Raw genomic sequence first — 20213 nt, forward strand, 5'->3', positions numbered from 1 at the left:
TGAAAGATTATGCGTTTGGTATTACCGTGTAGTTGGTGTTTAAAATTATTATTTTTTTGAAAATATATTAAAATATTTTTTATAATAATATATTTAATATTTTTTAAATCAAATATATTTTTTAAATGGACTCAAATTCATTATCAAACAAAAAAAATAAACAGCATATTAATATTTAGTTATTAAACTCGATCTAAAATTAACTCAGTTAAATAGCCACGTCAATTGGTTTGACTCGGGTAAACTAAAAAAAGAAGAAAGTTGAGCTACAAGTCATCACTGATTACTGAAATGGGATTTCTCACGCTAAGGATCCCCTCGGGTCTAGGTTTCATCCTCGACAAACACCTTCTCTCTGGTTTCACAGAAGATAAGTCTGCATTTAACTCCTCCACAACGAATTCATTTGAAACATAAGATCAAGCTCTCAGGGAATTGCCCAGGTGGAACTACTTGCTATGATTTTATAGTAGATGTTCCTTCACCATTACAAAAGGACCTTGATGCGTACTTGACCAGCACACAAAGAAATTACTGCTTGTGATGAATTGATATGTAACTCTATAAAGAAGATGCATGAGCATCGTCGAAGGCGGGATTTCTTCATTGGTTTCAATCGGTCTCCAGCAGAGTTTATTAATGCTTTAACTGCTTCTCGGAGCAAAGATTTGAAGCTTGTCGCTGGAGATGCGAGCTGCAATGCAGAAAAGGAGCAGCGATCTAGTTTTTATAATCAACCATGGTATGCATTTTTGTTTATTAAATGAAGAATAAGGGAAGAAGGGGAACAGGGATTTGCATCCCTGATACAAAACGACCCTTTTGTTTATTAAAAAAATATAATAAGCTAGTCTCACCCAGATTATACTGGATTGATCTTGCGAGGCACTCGAGTTTAACCAAAATTAATATAAAACTCGGTCAAGATTCTAAGTTATCTGGACTTCAAATCAACTTACCGAGTCAAACTAGATTTTATAACTACGCGCTTAGCCAGAGCATTTCATATCTTTTCACAAGAGTGAACCAGCGAAACAGAGGTGGAGGGATGGTGCTTGATTATGTATATTAAAGTAAAATGCTGCATTTCCAACCTAAACCAATCCTTGAACGGTAAGATTAGAGGAATAATCAAATCAGAACATGGGTTTACCAAAGCAAAGATTGTCACCAATGAATAAAAAAAACATATTTAAGATATTGAATCATGGAAGAAAATATATTTTAGCATTGTTTCCAGGCTAACGTGATCTTCCTTCACCTCCCAGCTATGACAAAAGCAGACACAATCCTTCAAAACAAAACTATATATTCCTATTGCTCCATCCTTTCCTTTTGCTGAAAACCAGCAAAACGAGTTAAAAAGGCAGCCGCTGCATTTGACTTTGGACTGACATCCTATTTGTGCACATTGGAGCCGCGGCCTCCTGGAAGCAGCCCGGTCAGTGGAAAAAGAAGCACATAATTCCAACAATTAACACTGTTCACCCACTTTTGAAATGTGGACTCACTGATGAGATTTTTATTATTATTTTGGTTGTGGTTTTTTTTTTTTTGCCCTATTATATTTTTTAGAGTCAAATTAAAAAGAAATTAATTAAAATTTATTAATCAAGAACAAAATAAAAAAAAGGACCAATAAAAAAAAATTAATTTAAATTTGTTAATCATAACAAATTCAAAAGAAAAGGGTTCAATATAAAAAAAGATCAAAAAAATTTGCTTTAATCCTCGAACTTTTCAAATTATATTTATTAGATATGTCAATAATTTTTGCAATTAATTTTGATATATTTTTTTTTATTTTTAATTTTTTGATTTGAAAGGAGAGAAAAGAATTGCTGAATTTTAATGGTAAAGAAAGAAAATTAATTTTGACAATAATTCTAGCCATTAAAGGAGAGAAAAGATAAGCTCCACTTAGATGTTTTTTCCACCTTGAAAATGCTTTAAAATCATTTCTAAGCTCAGGAAGATATTATATTTCAGATTGATTTTGAGTTTTTGTGCAGCTTTTTAAGTTGTAGCTTTTTAAGTTATTTGAGGTCATTAAAGAGTTTATCAGGATGTTTAGAGTCTTTTCCAAGTAATTTGGGTGAAACATAGGTTAAAAATATATTTTTAGATTAAAAAATCATGAACCCTGATTTTTCAACCATAATTTAGAAAAATTAAACAAGGTGTTATCTAGATTTTAAAAAAGATAAAGGCCCCCACATGCAGACCCTTTCAAAATGGATCAGGCACGCATTGTCTTTTTTTTTGTAATTTTTATAATTTTGCTCTTTTTTAAATTGATGTTTTCTATGTGTTTTTTTAAATAATTTTTTTAATTTATATTTATATTAATACTCTATTTTTTATTTATTATTTTTAAATTACGGTTATTTTTTAATTATTTTATATTATTTAGTTTTTAAAGAGAATATTGTAATTGATCTTTATTTTTAAAATTTCTATATAAATAAAATTTATTTTTAAAAATAAAAAATAGATAATTTTTCTATTAAGTACAACCTTACTGATTTTTTTTCACTTTAATTTTATTTAATTAATTTTATATATGTATCTATTTTTACTATTATTTGATTAAATAAAAAAATTAATTTTACTAAAACGCATTTAACACATAATCGGCTAAATGACTCATGTTATAAGATTAAATATCTTAATTTAAATTAATCTTTTAATTTTTTAATTAAATCTTAGTTATCGTTAATTATTTTTTTATTTATTAATATAATATAGATAGTTCTTGATTTATTTAATTATATATGTAAATAAAATTATTTATTTATACTTAAAAAAATTATATTGAAATTTTTTTACATAAAAAATACATTAAAAATCGAAATAATTAATTTTTTTTTGTTAAAAAAAATATTTACCCCACAGAACACCGTAGGTAGTTAACAACAATCAAGTTAAGGAAACCAGGTGGACCCACCAAATGCCTTTTCTTTTCTTAACGAACGACGACCATCTAGAAGTCCAAAAGCAATTAATTGCTTAATCAATCTGATCCAAGCCCAACAATATATCTAATATTGTGATGGGCTAGGCCCACCATGTTTTTCTACAAGAATGCCAAGGAGGCTGGGACCCTCTTACTCTAGTTTGACCCAAATATAATAGGTTTCACTGCTCACGTTTCGCCACGGCCGAGCAAAATTGTTTTTGATGTAAAAGAAATATTAGGATAAAAAACAATCTAAGCACCAAGCATTTGTTTAAATAGTAATTTAAATAATATAAAAAAATATAACAACAATAAATAAGTTGAAAAAAAAATATGAAAAAAAGTATAAATCCAGGTTCAACTTTCAACCAATTTAATTTTAAATGATAAAATAATTGAGAAATTATTTAAAAAATAACTTGCAAAAGATATTAAAAAAAAACTGCAAAAAAAAAATAAGAATAAAGTTTGATAGAAAAAATACCTAAATTTGAAAAAACAAAATAGATCCTAGACAAAATAAATAGCTATTAAAAAGATGAGTATCAAATTTGAAAGATAAAAAAAAAATATAAATGATTAAATTGAGAAACATTTGTAATTTGATAGATTATTTAGATATTAAAAAATAATAGAGGTAAAATTAAAAAATATTATAGAGAGTTAACTCAATAAAATTAAACTGCAAAAACTAAGAAAAAAAACCTTAAAAAAATAAACAAAATTAAAAAAAACATTAACTTAAAAAAACAAAAACAAACCCAGGCGAATCTTTTTATCAAAGTTTAATCTCTAAAATTTGCAGTTTGTGAAACCTTGAACTTGAGTTCAATCAAGAACTTTAACTCTTAAAAAATTTATTTTTTAAGGGCAAAATCGAGGAAAAAATATTAATAAAAAAACTTGTAAAAAAAAACAAAAACAAAAAAGATAAAATCTGATAAAAAAACTGAAAGATGATGAAATTTGAAAAAAAAACAATTAAAAAAATAATCCCCAACAAAATAAATAATAATTAAAAGAATAAATATCAAATTTGAAAGAAAAAAAAATCATAGGGGAGAAATTTAAAAAAAAATTATAATTTGATAAATTATTTATAAATTTAAAAATAGTATGAGGTGAAATTAAAAAATATTTGTAATTTAATATATTATTTATAGATGAAAAAATAATTAACATCTAAAACTTTTGAAATCTTAGACCCGAGTTCGATAAAAAAAACTTAACTCTCAACAAACTTAATTTTGAATGGTGAAATCGTAAAAAAAAATATTAATAAAAAATATTGCAAAAGAAACAATAAAGATAAAATTTAATAGGAAATAATTGAAAGAGAATAAAATTTTAATAAAAAACAATTAAAAAAATAATTTCAAACAAAATAAATAGCAAATAAAAGAATAAAAATAAAATTTAAAAGATTAAAAAAAATAATAGAGAAAAAATTAAAAAAAAATTGTAATTTTATAGATTATTTATAAATTAAAAAATAATTGAATTACAACCTAATTTTTGACCCAATCTTTTTATAAATTTTTTAAAAAAACCAAAAATAACAAAATCAATGAAAATCTAAAAAATTATATTTTTAATATATTTATATTTTTTAAATGTCGTCTCAAAAAGATTTAAATTTCAAAGGTTTTTTTATTGATTTTTTTCTCATCGACGTTGATATTGCTTAAAGTTTTTAAAATTAAGATACAGATATTTGACTAAGCAATTAGAGAAAACGACAAGATTTCCCACCTATAAATAAGTGCACAAACAACATGCAATGGAGGGGCGATATTTTGAGAAGAAGGGGGGTTAAAAAAAAATAGCCAGAAGGGAACCCTAAAAAATAAACAATCCTTCATCATCTTCTCTGAGCCAAAGCCAAAACAATCTTACCCCTAATGCTTATTTCATTGCCTTTTCTTTTAAGGACAAATTTATAATTAAACTAAACAATAAATACCAATACATAGTAATCTATATCTTGATGCAGTAACTTGATAGAGTGAACGAACCACTTTCTTCTCATTTTAACTTCTTCTGTTCTCAAAACATAGAAAACACGTACAGCTCTTATACAGAATAATCAAGGCATGAGATTTAAGCTGTTTCAAGTCAGCAAAGGCACTGGTCAAGAAAATGATTCCCCGGGTGCATAATTTGAGATGAAAGGGGGTGCGCTTTCTTGGTGGAGGTTATTTCTACCAAGTTCCTAAGCATAGATAATTGATTGTGAAGAAGAACACGAAGGATATAGCAAGACAATAACCCCAGCAGAGAAAACTACATTCACGAATCCTGTTTCCTGCAATTTCTCGAATCTCCATTATGACAGATGAAATTCCAATCAGGAGACAGAAGATAGCACCAGCAATGCTATTGCGCAATCCATCTACCAGCCGGTCAGGCGAGATGACAAATAGGATAAAACGAGAAACTGCAGTTCGTAAGCAAAAAGTACAATTGTTGATGCAAAAATTTCAAATGTCGATGCGAAGGATAAAATAATTATCATATTCAAGAATAATGCAAACCTGGAAAGGCTTCAGGAAAGAATAGGTTTGCCGCAATAGCAAGAAAAGCAATCCAGTAACCAAATTGTCCTCTGAATAAAAGTATTAGTACTTTTAGTGAATCATTGGCTGAAAAAAATGCAAATCAACCAAAGTTATGATTATGAAACTATGCAAGCACCTTAAAACTTTGAACAACACTGTTGGGAAACTTGTGAGCAAATAGAATACAAGAAGGGTAGTCTGCACAGATGATTTCCGTCCTACTCGATTCAGGATCAACAAGAATCTGTTGGAAATGGCAAAAAAAAAGTCCAATTCCTTGAATAAGAAATTGCTAAAACAATAAATAGACTAATATTCAGACTTCAACACTAAAAACCAGGGAGACCATGTAAACAATAGTATGTTTATGTTCAGAGAGAGTGAAAATGACAAGACTGTAATGTTGTTATGCCTCCTGATCGAAGCATTTGCAAGTTATGGCATCCTTTGTTAGAATCAATGAGAAACAAGTTGTTTGAACTTCGATAGCCTTTTGAACAGCATCAACCAGATAAAATCCCATTAGGTTTTTTATAATCCGCCACAAAAAAGTACTACTACTCCTAGTATTTTTATTTTTTTAATCAGCACAAACAATCCAGTTTTTTAGTGAGGCACAAGCAATGAATTCTCCAAAAATACTCGATGCACTCACTTATCCAAATTGGAAGAGCAACCAAGAAAGGGTTTACGTGTTATCATCAAAGCTACTAAACTAGAAAGTCGTATAGAAACACAGCATAAATCCAACTTGCGGTGGTTAACTATACAAAATGAATCACCACTTAATATGAAGCATTTACTCCCAAACCATAGTATTCACAAGCACTATAGGTCATAAAAAGTCTAACTTCTCATAGATTCCTATACAACCCCACCAATATGACACAGGAAAAAGTGCAGTATGATAATTCGATGAAGTAAAGTATATAACAAGACATGATTTTCCTTCTTTTGAGCAATCAGTTAACATTGATGGTGAAAATTAAAGATGAAAACGGACTTTAAAGTATGAAAGGCTAAAAAAATTGAGAACTCACATAGCAAAGATGGTTCCACCCCATTGAAAACTAGCTCGAGCCCTGCTAGATCTTGATTCTATAGCTTCTGCAACTGCTAATGATGTTGAGTTATATACATTAAAACTTGAAGCCATCTCTGTTAATCCCGTTTCAGATTTCTTTCCTTTTTGACAAGAAATCAACTTTCAAGAATCATATGATCTTCCTTCTTCTTTCTTGACAAATCCCTCTCTGTCTGTCTCTCTCTCTCTCTCTCTTGGAAGGAATATGAGACGAATTGGAAGGAGACTGGCTGACTGTACCATGTAGACTGAGCTAATGGTAAACCACGTGGCAGTCCATGTGGCCTTATGGTTCCTCCTTCCTATCAAATTCTATTCCCATGTGAGCGGAAAACGTTATTTTGGGCTTTGTTGCCGTAATGGTCGATTTATAGGCTTGGGCTTTCTTACACTTGAACCTGAATATCGTTACTTCAATTTCATTTGATTTTTTTCTTTTCGTAAAGGAAATGTATATCACTATAGATATGTTTTATATATATATCAAGGAATTTGTGAAATGAAAAATATAAAATAATATATTTATTTAATATAATAAATTAAAAAACATATTAATTGATAAATCAAAAAATAATTTGTAAGCTCTAATTAAAAACTAAAATAAGAAGTTAATTTTTTCAGTAAAATGTAAAAGATAAATATAAATACAAATAATTTATCTTAGATATCCTTTTTATTTTATATTTTAATTATTTATATTGGATATTTATTACCATTTAAAAAATAGTTAAACTAAATAATTTTTAAAAGAAAGAGGATATTAATTAAAAATTCAATTAAAAACAAAACAAATAAAAAAAAATCAAAGGCTTCTGGACTTGAAAATCTAAGTTTGTACATCTCTCTCTCTCTCTCTCTAATGTGCGGATAACAAATCATATGTCTAAAACTGTAGGAAAATAATTTATTATAATATACAGGGTCATCCAAAACCGTAGGAAAATAATTTATTATAGATGAAACGATTGATCCAAATCTAGATGGATTACTTATAAAACAAATATATATATAATTTGGGAGGTCAAAGTAATTAGTTTTCATTTCTGTTAATCAATTTGAATATTTTTTTTATTTTAATATCAAACAGTAAGTGCAATAGAGTGATATATATTGATCTGAGTAGTGTTTAGATTTTTCATGGTTGACTGTCAGTTTTTTTGAAAGTATAGTTGTGGTTATTTTTTAAAGTGTTTTTTATTATAAAATATATTAAAATGATATTTTTTTTATTTTTAAAAAATTATTTTTAAGATTAGCGCATCAAAACGATTCAAAATATTAAAAAAATTAATTTTTTTAAAAATGTGGGTGGCGCACGTTTTCAAAAAAGCTTATTTGAGTGTTTTTTAAATTTTTATGTTTTTGTTTTTCAACTTTACTCTGCTTTTAGTATTTTTTAAAGTGTTTTTTATTATAAAATACATTAAAATGATATTTTTTTTATTTTAAAAAAATTATTTTTAAGATTAGTGCATCAAAACGATTCAAAATATTAAAAAAATTAATTTTTTAAAAAATACGGGTGGCGCACGTTTTCAAAAAAGCTTATTTGAGTGTTTTTTAAATTTTTATGTTTTTGTTTTTCAACTTTACTCTGCTTTTAGTAATTTTCAGGTTTTGTAACAGATACCTTCTCGTTCTTCTTCGCTTTGGTCACCTTCTAAATGATTATTCTAGTATATTCCTTGATTATTATATATATATATAAAAAAAAAAAAAGAACGAAGCAAAAAGTTTGAAGCCAAATCCGGCTGATATTGAAGCTTCATCCAATGGACCAAAGCTGGTGGCATGGTTTTCCCTAATAGTAAAGAAAAGAAAGCAAAAGAAAGGTTTGGGTATTTGATAAACAACAAGGCCTACCTTAATTTGGTCCAAACAAAGGATTGATTGTGAAACATTTCTTGTCGTGAAAGCAAATATTGTTTGTTTCACCTTTTTTTTTTATTATTGAAATATATTATTGGAACCATGCTTCAGCTTCAATGTTGGGTTTTTTTCAACACAGAAGGCATGATGTAAAATCCAGGTTTTTAGATTGAAAATACTATATATACAAAAACAGTGAAACTCAATTCTTAATAAATTTAACATCAAATAAAAAATTATCACTATTATTATTATAATTATTACAATTCCCATCGTTATTATTATCATTCTTATTACTATCACTATCATTACAGTTATCATTATTACTACTATTATCAATAAGTAATATTATTTTTATTATTATTATTATTATCATCATCGTGATTACTAACACTGCCATTGTTGCTATTATTATTATCATTTTTATTATTAATAATACTATTGTTATAATTATTATTATTACTACTACCACCACTAATATTATCATTATTTTTATTTTTATCGCTATTATCATTGTTTTTATTATTATTACTGTTATAATCACTACTACTATTATTATAACATGCTATTATTACCATTATTATTACTGTTAATAGTATTATTATTATAATTGTTATCATTGTTGCAATTATTAGCACTAATATTAACACCACCACCACCACTATTATTATTAGTATTACTACCACCATTATTAACATTATCATCACTATAAGTATCATTATTAATATTGTTTATATCATTGTCATTATTACTATTACTATTATTATTATTGAAATAAAAAAATCATAAACTTAATTTGAAGGATAAAATTAAAAACTATAAAAAATTTGGAGCAAAAAAAACAAATAAGAAATTAAAAGAAGAATGACCAAATTGAAACAAATATCATTACTATTGAAAAAAATCATAAATTTAATTTGAAAGATAAAATAAAAAATTATAAAAACTTTGACAAAAGAGCAAAAAAAAAATCAAAAGTAGAAAGACTGAATAAAAAAACATTATATACACAAATTAGAATTGAAGAACAAAATTAAAAACAAATAAAACTTTTTTTAAAAAGAAAATTACTAAAATCAAAAATCAAACTTAAGATGATGGATTATGAAACACCAACAAAAATTAGAGACATGTTTAGTTTTTTGGGGTAGGAGAGAAAAATAAAAAAGAGAAAGAAAAAGGATCATTAGTGATAAACCGATTATTTTTAAATGACATGGCCATCTATAAAAGAAGAGGACATGGTGGCAAACAAAATGACATCATAAAGATATTTTTTTTACTTGCAGGAAACACCGCACGTGTCACCCAAAATACATAGCACCTCCTAACTTGCTAGTATATGCACAATACACACCGACAACTTTCTCAACTAAAACAATAATAATTAAATGGTAAATTATGTTCTCACCCTTAACAAACCCTATAATTATAGAAAAAAATTAATATGAAAATACAAATATATCCATGTGCCAATGACTTAAAAAATTTAACTCCAGGGTTAAATTGCAAACGATTTCTCATGTATATTCCTTAAACTTTTTTTTTCAAATTATATTCAAGTATGTTAAACAAAATAGTGAGTTAAATTATTTATATTATATAGAGTTACTTTTCCCATACTAATCACTTGATTTTTTATCCAGTTAAGAAGTAAAAATAATATTATTTTGATAAAAAAAATAATGAAGCAAAAATTCAATTATGATCTGTTTTCTTTTGATTTATTTCTTTTTGTTTTGGATTCTTTTTCTATATATTTTTTTTATCTGTACTATTTTTGTTTGATTTTATTTTGTTTTTATATTAAATATGATATTTATTTTCTTGATTGTTGTTCTTTTTTATTATTTTTTTAATTTTATTTCTTATCATTTTATTTTAATTTTTTTATTTTTTTTAAATTTGAAAGTAATTTGATACCAAAAGCATTGAAGTACTTTTACTATTTATTTAAAAAGAAAATAACGACAAAGCTCCTAGTCAAAAGTTTGTTCCGTTTTGTCTATAAAGTTATTTTAGTACTTTCAGTGTAAAAAAAACAAAGAAAAAAAATATTCGTACCACCACTTATTTTTTAAAAGATATGATGTCGCAATAAAAAAACAAAATAACCTCTATTCTCGGACTTTATTTTTGTGTCGAGAGAAGCAAAACGCAGAAAGCACTATGGTTAGAGTGTTCAGCACTATCATTGAAAAGCATTTTTTATTTTTTTATTTTAAATTAATATATTTTTATATTATTTTAATGTACTAATTTTAAAAATAATTTTTTTTTAAATTTTTTTTTAATATATTTTAAAATAAAAAATATTTTAAAAAATAATCATTATTTCCACTTAAAAAAAGAAATTTATTTTTTAAAAAAATAAATATAGTGACATTGGAATCATCCAACGAAAGTTAATGACGAGTTTGACTGATCGTATAAAATACATTGCTTGGAAATTGCTTGGAAACTTCGCCAGAGCTCACGTATTGACTACACTTGGGACAGTTGCCTTCACTTCACTGTAAAGATGCCTGTTGTCAGGGGCTCCGGCGACTGGGAAAGCAAGGTCAGCAGTGGTACGATGTCCGTTGTCAGGGGCTCGGAGACTGGGTCAGCACTATCACTCGATTCATTTTTATTGGATTCATACCCATATTTCTACAACAATTATTATGATCATTTACAACACCATACATGTTGCTAGAACTAAAAATTAACTCAACCATCATTTTTATTATGATCTCATAAGAAACATGATTTTCCGTGTGTAAACCAACACAAGTATTTCTCCAAGAATTTATTTTATAGAAGATGCACCGTTACAATATCTGAATCAAGAAATTTTTTATTTTTACACATTTTACATAGACATCTAATACTGCCCCCACTAATATCTCTTGGATTAGATAGTACATAATTAATAAAACTCTTAACCCCATTACAATAATTCATCATGTCACTACCAGAAAATCGATAAATACAAATGGAAATATGGAGGGAATATTTCTATCGGTAAATTTTCGAGGGATTTTACCGATGAAAATATTTCCTTGGTATATACCGAGGGAATTACAGTAGGAAAAAAATTAAAACAATGCAAAAAAAAAATGATGACATGTCATTTTTACCTTCCGTCGACAATTTCGTTGGTAAACTGTGAACACTATTCATCATGTCAATTACAAAGGGAATCACCGAAGGAATTTTCCGTCAGTATTTTTCAGAGAGCTCCAGAACTGTTCACTTTCCAATTGCACTGTTAATTGTTGTTCTTTACGGATAAAATTGCCGACGGATTGAAAAGTCATCGGTGTTATTTGACGGTTTTCTGAAAAAATTCAATTAATTTAAAATTTTCATTTAAATATTACCGACGGAATTACTAATGGATTGAAAAATCATTAGTGATTGTTGGCGGTTTCTGAAAACTATTTATGAAATTGAAAATTTAAATTAAATATTACATATGGAATTACCGACGGATAATTAAATATTATTAATATTTAATTATCCGTCGGTAATTCCATTGTTAACGCGCCCCCATAAAAAGCCTAAATCCCCTTATTTCACAAGAGACAGATTCATTTCTTCTTCTTCTTCTTTACTATATGTAAAAAAACATCAATATTTATTTCTTTCTCTTCTCTTCTATCCTCATCTTCTTCTCTTTTTCTCCATGCTCGGGTATGTCTTCTTCTTCTTTCTTCTTTTATCCTCTTAGTTTTTTTAATTAATATGCTTTATGAAATTTTCTCTCTCTCCTTAGCTTCACTTGCAACTACATTAAGGTAGTATTTTTTTTCTTTTTTTTCATGATTTTTTTCACTATATTTGTTTTTTATTTTATTTTTAATTGTTTTTGTTTTTAATAATTATATAAATGTTGTTATGAGATTTTTTTTCATATGAGATCAATTTTTAGTTGATTTATTTATAGGATTTATAAATTTTTAGCAATTGCAACTTCATTTTTTTCATATGAATTTTTTTAGTTAAATTTATTTTTTTGTTTTATTTATTTGTTGCAAATTTGTTTGAGTTGATTTTCTTATTCTTTTATCCAAGCATTTTGAGTATATATTACGGAGTGTTGATTTATGTTAATTTAATTATTTTATAATTTTATAAAATGAATTTTTTTAAAATATTTTTAAATAATTACCAATGGTATTTTTCGAGAGATATACCGATGAAATGAAGTGGGTAAATGTTTTCTAACGCGCCTGTTCCGTCAGTAATAATATTTTTTTATTACTAACGAATTTACAGATGGACAAAAAATTACCGATGAAAGATTCACCGACGGAGAATTTTTGTCGGTGATTTTGTTGGTAAATTAATTACCGACGCAATATGTGTCTTACGCCGACGGAGAAAATCCGTCGATGAAACTGTTAAATCTTGTATTGTGCACACCCCTTCGACTGAAACTCGATACATTCAAGAACGATCATCCATTACTTGTATGAAACCTATATAGAATATTGATGATAACATGTATTAATTAATTATGTGAAATAAGCAAATTATCGGTACCCAACTAATTAGCTATAATTTGTTTTAACTCAAACTTATTCAATCTATTTTAACACTATTCTTAAATCATTACCAATTCTCTAAAAAAATTCAAATTCCTTCAAATTTACTAAAATTTTCAACATAACAATAAAATTGATAAAATATGAAACATGCCCATTAAGTAAGCTATTATTTATTTCATTATAAAACACATAAGTTACAAAATCAAACTCAATTTCATCAAGTGACAAACAAATATATATTTTTTAAATCTCAAACAAACTCCAACATATACAAATCATATATTCATATAACAAATTTCTACGGGAAGAAGCTATAAAACAAGTAAACACAAAAACAAACTACATTACTATATCAAAATGCCAAGAAAATCAACATTTTAAAAAATGAATTACAACAAAAAATAGGTAATTTTCTTTACTTGATGTGGTGAATCTTAAAAAAAAATTAAACTAGAACAGGGATACTAATAGATTAAGTGTTGTGATGGTTGAATTTGTGATGATGAGAGTTTGATTTATAAAAAAAAATATGTGGGTGTCGTGTGCTATTTTCTTCAGGATAAATAGGTGGGACATGGGGTCATATGTAAAGTTATAATTTAAATATTATTGATGAATTCACTTATGAGTATACGAGTATATTTTCTTGGTAATTTTGTATGTAATAATAACACGTAATTTTTTTTCATTCTTTCATTTCCAATTGTATTTCATAATGTAGTCACCAATAGAAAATTTCTATATGTACATACAAAAATTGCGAGAAAATATTTTATTTATATTTAATAATTTTCTAATAGAAATCAAAGTTTCAACAATGGCTACCATATTAATTTGAAATTTAGAGTTTTTAGTCGTATTTGTAATTAATGATTTTACATTGTCAAGTTTATCTATAAATAGCTTATGTTATATAACATATATAGTGATCACCGTGGGAGTAAGAAGAAGAATAAGAAAGTATGTTTGAGAGTTTGAAAAGGAAAGTGTCCTCCACTCCTTGTTTATGTTCTAAATTATTGAGCGAAATAAATTTGTTTTTCTTTATTATAAATCCTCCCTTTGTGTTTGTTTGTAAACCACCATAAATGCTTTCCTATCGCTCTCCCACCCTCGTGATCAAGATCACTTCAAGAACACACTAAAACATATGAAGTTGGAAACTCATTTTCGAACTCCAATTTGCTTCATCGATCGAGGGATAATAATATCCATTAATTAATTATATTTTGATAGTCCAAGACATAATATAGATCTGTCAACGAGATTATGAATAAGAAAATGATAAAAGAAAAATATAAATACTACGAATAATAATAAAAATGGTATTAATCAAACGTAAGTTATGCTTTGTTTCCGAATTTGATTCCACCTTACACCACAGGCATAACTGTTGGATTGTTTGGTCTCTATTCTTTTGACTCACGCCAACAAGGGATTCTCAAACACAAGGACAAAAGGAAAGGATTCTCTCTGTTTTTTTGTCCTCTTTTATCATCATATAGATGTAAATATATATCATGAGAATCAAGCTAGCAAATTCTCTTTTTTTATTGGATATTATTTACAAATTCAAAGTTCCAAATCAAGCCATCATTTGATTAAACTCGTAAAAATCAAGAACTCCATTACCATCAATATCAAAAACCTGAATCATGGCCACGCACTCATCGTACGACTTCGCATCTCCTAGACGACGCAGCATCCTTTGCAAGCCCTTAGGAGTTATGTATCCCGATCCCTTCTCCATTTCGAACATTTCAAAGGCCATTTTGAGATCATCAGTATTATCATTAGCCTCCCTCTTCATTAGCCTCAAAAAATCCTGGAAGTCCAACAAGTTGTCCTGGTCTGCATCGAGATCATTGATCGCCAACTGTGCCTCTTCATGTGACATGTACTCCCCTATGGATCCAAAGTATGCCCTAAGTTCTAGGGCTGAGATCCTTCCATCACCATCACTATCGAAACAACGAAAAACTTCTCTAAGCTCATCTTCTTTAGTGCCATCTTTTTTTGGTGTACATGGAGACATAGGAGAGTTAGGGGAACTTGATGTTGAGCAAGACTTTGATCTACGACGATGGAGGCTTAACCTGAGACCCTTGTTAGAGAACCACTTGAAAGATTTTGAAGCTCTTTCAGTTTCCATGAGGGAAGTGAAAACGAAATATATATATATATATATATATGTAAGAAGTTATAAAGTAACAACCGGGCATGCAAGGGTTTAAATAGATAGGGGAAAGCAAGCATCGTATTTATTTTGAAATAAAAATATTCAACAGTGGAAGTTGCAACGAAATGGCAGTACTGCAGAGAAGATGACTGGCAACGTATGCCATTCGGTATGGGAAATTGCACGGCAACTTCCTAAAGCATTAATCCAAGAATTGATTGACCACTACCCTTCAATATATTTTTTGTAACTTGCACGCTCCATATATATAGTGTCAAACACACATGCCTCCCCATGTTCAGTATATTTGCATATTCTCTTCTTTTTCTTTTTCTTTTTCTTTTTTTGTTCGAAGTAAACGAAATCCCTCCCAAAAGATAAGCAAATTCGATCTCATCAGATCCTCCAATATTTTCGGATCAAATATCACAATTAAGTTTGGTGGGAAAAAATATTATTTGACGTTATCTTTTATTATCTCACTGATTCTTCCAATTCTATCTCAATTTTCGTAATGATGGTGTCCACCAAATGCTACATTGAGTGTAAACATGATTTTTCATACACTCGAGTTGGAGTGATTAAGAGCTAGCCGTAGGGAATTCCGACCGGTAATATTCTGATATTTATCCATTGAAGGCTAAGCACACTGATATAATATTTAACGTGGTTTGACAAACCACCTACATCCACGGGAGAAGCCATTGCATTATATAGAAAGAGTACAAGATTTACAACAATAGAGAAGGAGGAATCATCCCCTCTTTGACAACTCTCAACCTCACTCCATTTCTCTTTTCTTAGTGCTGCAATGGTAGCTACTGCTGTCTGCCTTGGCAGCCCACTCTCTCCTACATTTCTCACATCTTTAGCTCTACTTTCCCTCTCTCAACTCTCTCATTTTGCTCTTTAATGTATGCCTCTATTTATAAGTATCCATGGCAGCTCCTCTTGCTCTTTTGTCAATAATGGTGGCTGCCAACTCCAGCTCTTCTTCAACAATGATGGCTGCCAACCTTTGACATCTTGGATGAGTGCACATGGTTGGTGCAACTCCAGCTGCAGTTGCAGCTGCTGCAATTGTCAATGGTTGTTGCACATTAATGGCAACCAACCCAACACTAGCATCACAAATCGTTTTAATAGATTTAAGTATGGATAGTCTATTTAAGATTGTGTGTGTGTGTGTAATGCTTAAAAATTAATATAAAAAAATAACAAATTCTATCATTATTTCTATTGAAAATTATTGATGAAAATTTGTGGATGCTATTTTCATCAAAAAATAGCGAGCAAATGTTATTCGTTGATGTTTTCATGTTAATTTTCTATTAGTGGTTAAAGAAAATGAATTAGTGTCAAGCTCTTTTTTCTTATTTGTGCCATTAAAGTTTGAAAATATTTTTTATATATAAATGGTTAGTCATTGGGATAATAATAATAATATAAATATGAAATCAATAATTTAATTTTTATCTTTTGTCACGTAAGAATCAGAAATGCTTCCAAAATAAAATTTTAAAAAATATTTTGCTGCTTTTAGTTCACAGTTTCTACTATTTTTAAATTACTTAAACTGTCAGAGTTTCTTGTTTTTTCTATCGCTAAAAAATGAATTGAAATTCCGAGAGCTAGAGAGAAGCCACAGGTTGTCCTCCCTCGGGAGTCTTTATTAGAAGATTAACTATATTTTATAAAGCCAAATTAAGTTGATTATTAAAACTGCCTGAAAATGTAGAGGAGGAGGGAGCTGATATACAACAAATGTAGGCAGAAGCACGTTTAGCCGTTTAGGTGACCCATAAAACACTTTTAGGTCTGTTTTTTTAGTGGAGGAAAGAAACCCTAAGACAGCATGACACGCTCGAGTGACGTAGGAGAAGCATATGGTGCAAGCCAAGTTGTTAAATGTCATCAGACGTGTCTTTCACGCTCACAAGGAGTTTACCGATCTCAAGGAATTGCAATACCTCGAAATGGTAGCCTTTTGCCATCACAAGGGCTAGAAAAAGACTAAAGACGAAGACTTAAATGCTGACTGTTGAAATCATGGCCAGCATCAATGTAAACAATAAGTTCTGCCTTTAAAGTAGATGAAATTCGGTGACGAATCCTTTACTTTTTCTCTACCCTTTTTTTTTTTTAATCTTAGTCTTTTAATTTTCCACATCAATGGATTTGAGCTGTAACCTAATTAACCTAACTAATTGCCTATTTAGTATTGATTTGAAATCATGTTTGATGCGTTCTCAAAAGGATGTTTAGCTTTAAAAGAAATTGAATTTACATTTAAAATTTTTAAGTGTTTTACAATGTTTTTTATAAACCAATAAAAGAAATATGATTTTTTTTTAATGTTTTCTGATTTTTTTTTATTTGAATGGCCAAGGTTTTAACTCATGAAGTTAAGGAGTAAACTTTTTTAACCACATGTTATCAATTTTGTTCTGTTTTGTTTAAACAACCGATATATCTCGTTTCAGTTTGAAAAACAAAATAAATTAGAACAAATTTTATCTTGTTCAAAATCTCGGTCTATTTTAAAAATTTTGCCCAAATTTCAACCCAAACATTAAGGCTCCGTTCCGTTCAAACCAAATAGTGATTTTTTTAAAAAAAATATTATCTAATTTTATTAGATCAATTATATCTTTCAATATGATCGTTGAATTGAGCTAAAACTTTAGGAGAAGTCTCCTTGCATATTTTTATATCTCAGGTTAAAATTTTAGGGTAATCATAGTTTAAAAAAACCTTATGAGGCTATTGGTGGTACTTTCATAATTTTGTTCAAATTCAGAATTTTGTTTAGAAAAGTTACTTTATTGTGTTTTTTTTAGATTAACTTTTTTTTCCAATTTCATCAATAAAAAATAGATTTATTGGTAAGAAAGCTTATAATTTTTTTTAATTTGCTTTATTTGGGGTTTTCATGGTATCCTGACCTAGGTCACAGATTTAAAAGGTTAACCTGAGTTGATTCAATATGTTGTTGCCTCAATATTTTTTTTCAAAAAAAATGTTATCTTAAAATTTTTTTTAGTCAAACAATATTTTACCAGTTATCTAGGTTGTTTGTGAACTCGTTGAGTGATCGAGTCATATCAGTTCAACTCCCTTTTTTTTACTTATGTTTGAAATTTGAATTGCAAAATTTCAAGTTAGTTTATTTTTGTATTTGAATTGAAATTATGTTTGTTGAATTGATATATATATATATATATATATATATATATATATATATATATCAATAGTACACTCGAAACGGCATATCAAAATACTCCAAAACTGAAACATACTATTTCAATTGGAAAAACAAAACACTAACCAAAACAGGATTGACAACCTTGCACCAAACCAATCCCTTGAGATTATTGTTATCAAATAATATAAAAACACATCATAGAGCCACAACACAACACTTCAGGAATGGTTAAGAAACACGATAATACTCCAATTTTTTTTATGAAATACTAGAGTTAAAAAAAAGAAAGACGAAAACTTTCTAAGTAGATTTTAAATGTAAAAGGATTTTATTTAATGTATTATAGAATAATATAAAATTATATTCAAGAGTTTTATTCAATAGTTTCAATTTTTAAATTGAAGTGATTTTCTTACATAAATAATTATGAAATTAATTTATCGTTCTTATACATTATAACTAAACACTACAAGATTTAAAAGTTTTACCGACGGAATTTTTCTGTCGATGTAAGACACATATTCCATCGGTAATTATATTACCGACGGAATCACAAACGTAAATGATTTGTCGATGAATCGTTCGTCGGTAATTCCGTTGGTATATTATTACCGACGGATTTACTGACAGAACAGACACGTCGGTAATAATATTTTTTATTATCAATGGAATTACCGAGGGATATACCGACGGAAATTCCATCAGTAATTATATAAAAACATTTTTAAAAAATTATTTTAAAAAATTAAAAAATAATTAAATTAACATAAATCAACACTCTATAATATATACTCAAAATGCTTGGAAAAAAAATAAGAAAATCAACTCAAAACAATTTGCAACAAATAAATAAAATGAAAAAATAAATTCAACTAAAACAATTCATATGAAAAAAATGAACTTGCAATTGCTAAAAATTTAAAAATCCCTATAAATAAATCAACTAAAAATTGATCTCATATGAAAAAAAAAATCTCACAACAACATTTATACAATTATTAAGAACAAAAAAAATTAAAAATAAAATAAAAAACAAATATAGTGAAAACAATCATGAAAAAAAAAAAGAAAAAAAGAAAAATCTTACCTTAATGTAGTTGTAAGTGAAGCTAAGGAGAGAGAAAAAATCGTAAAGCATATTAATTAAAAAAAAACTAAGAAGATAAAAGAAGAAAGAAGAAGAAGACATACCCCGAGCATGGAGGGAAAGAGAAGGAGATAAGGAGAGAAAAGAAGAGAAAGAAATAGATATTGATGTTTTTTACATATAATGAAGAAGAAGAAGAAGAAGAAGAATAATAAGAAATGAGTTTATCTCTTATGAAATAAGGGGATCCAAACTTTTTATTGAGGCGCGTTAACGACGGATTTACCGACGGATAATTGAATATTAATATTTTTTAATTATTCTGTCGGTAATTCCATCGGTAATATTTAATTTAAATTTTTAATTTTGTAAAATGTTTTCAAAAACCGCCAACAATCACCGATGATTTTTCAATCCGTCGGTGATTCCGTCTATAATATTTAAATAAAAATTTTAAATTAATTGATTTTTTTCAGAAAACCATCAAATAACACCGGTGACTTTTCAATCCAACGATGATTTTGTCGATAAAGAACAACAATTAACAGTGCAATTGGAAAGTAAACAGTTCTGGAGCTCTCTAGAAAATACCGATAGAAAATTCTGTCGGTGATTCCCTTTGTATTTGACATGATGAACAATGCTCACAGTTTTATCAACGAATTTACCGACGGAATTTCTTTCGTCGGTAATTCTGTTGGTAAATCATTAATTTTTTTCCCACTGTAATTCCCTCG

The 20213-nt window shown here is 27.9% G+C and overlaps 2 protein-coding genes across 3 annotated transcripts; both read right to left on the reverse strand.

Annotated features, from left to right (window-relative positions):
* Window positions 1–4956: 4956 nt before the first annotated feature.
* LOC133672811 (cold-regulated 413 plasma membrane protein 4-like) lies at window positions 4957–6861 on the reverse strand. 2 transcript variants are annotated; one of them, XM_062093345.1, is made up of 4 exons: window positions 6558–6861; window positions 5654–5761; window positions 5494–5564; window positions 4957–5351 (listed from the first exon to the last, which is right to left on the reverse strand). In XM_062093345.1, exons 1-4 carry the CDS (start codon window positions 6671–6673, stop codon window positions 5161–5163), a joined length of 486 nt encoding a protein of 161 aa, XP_061949329.1. In that variant the 5' UTR covers window positions 6674–6861; the 3' UTR covers window positions 4957–5160. The 2 variants fall into 2 exon arrangements, with proteins under 2 accessions (XP_061949329.1, XP_061949328.1); XM_062093344.1 differs by having other exon boundaries at window positions 4957–5396; window positions 6558–6858.
* Window positions 6862–14333: 7472 nt separating this feature from the next.
* Window positions 14334–15396, reverse strand: LOC133672882 (probable calcium-binding protein CML41). Its single transcript, XM_062093438.1, has one exon. The coding sequence runs from the start codon at window positions 15155–15157 to the stop codon at window positions 14591–14593; it is 567 nt and encodes a 188-aa protein (XP_061949422.1). The 5' UTR covers window positions 15158–15396; the 3' UTR covers window positions 14334–14590.
* Window positions 15397–20213: the final 4817 nt, after the last annotated feature.

The sequence above is a fragment of the Populus nigra genome, chromosome 14 (assembly GCF_951802175.1).
Source record: "Populus nigra chromosome 14, ddPopNigr1.1, whole genome shotgun sequence".
NCBI classification, from domain to species: domain Eukaryota; kingdom Viridiplantae; phylum Streptophyta; class Magnoliopsida; order Malpighiales; family Salicaceae; genus Populus; species Populus nigra.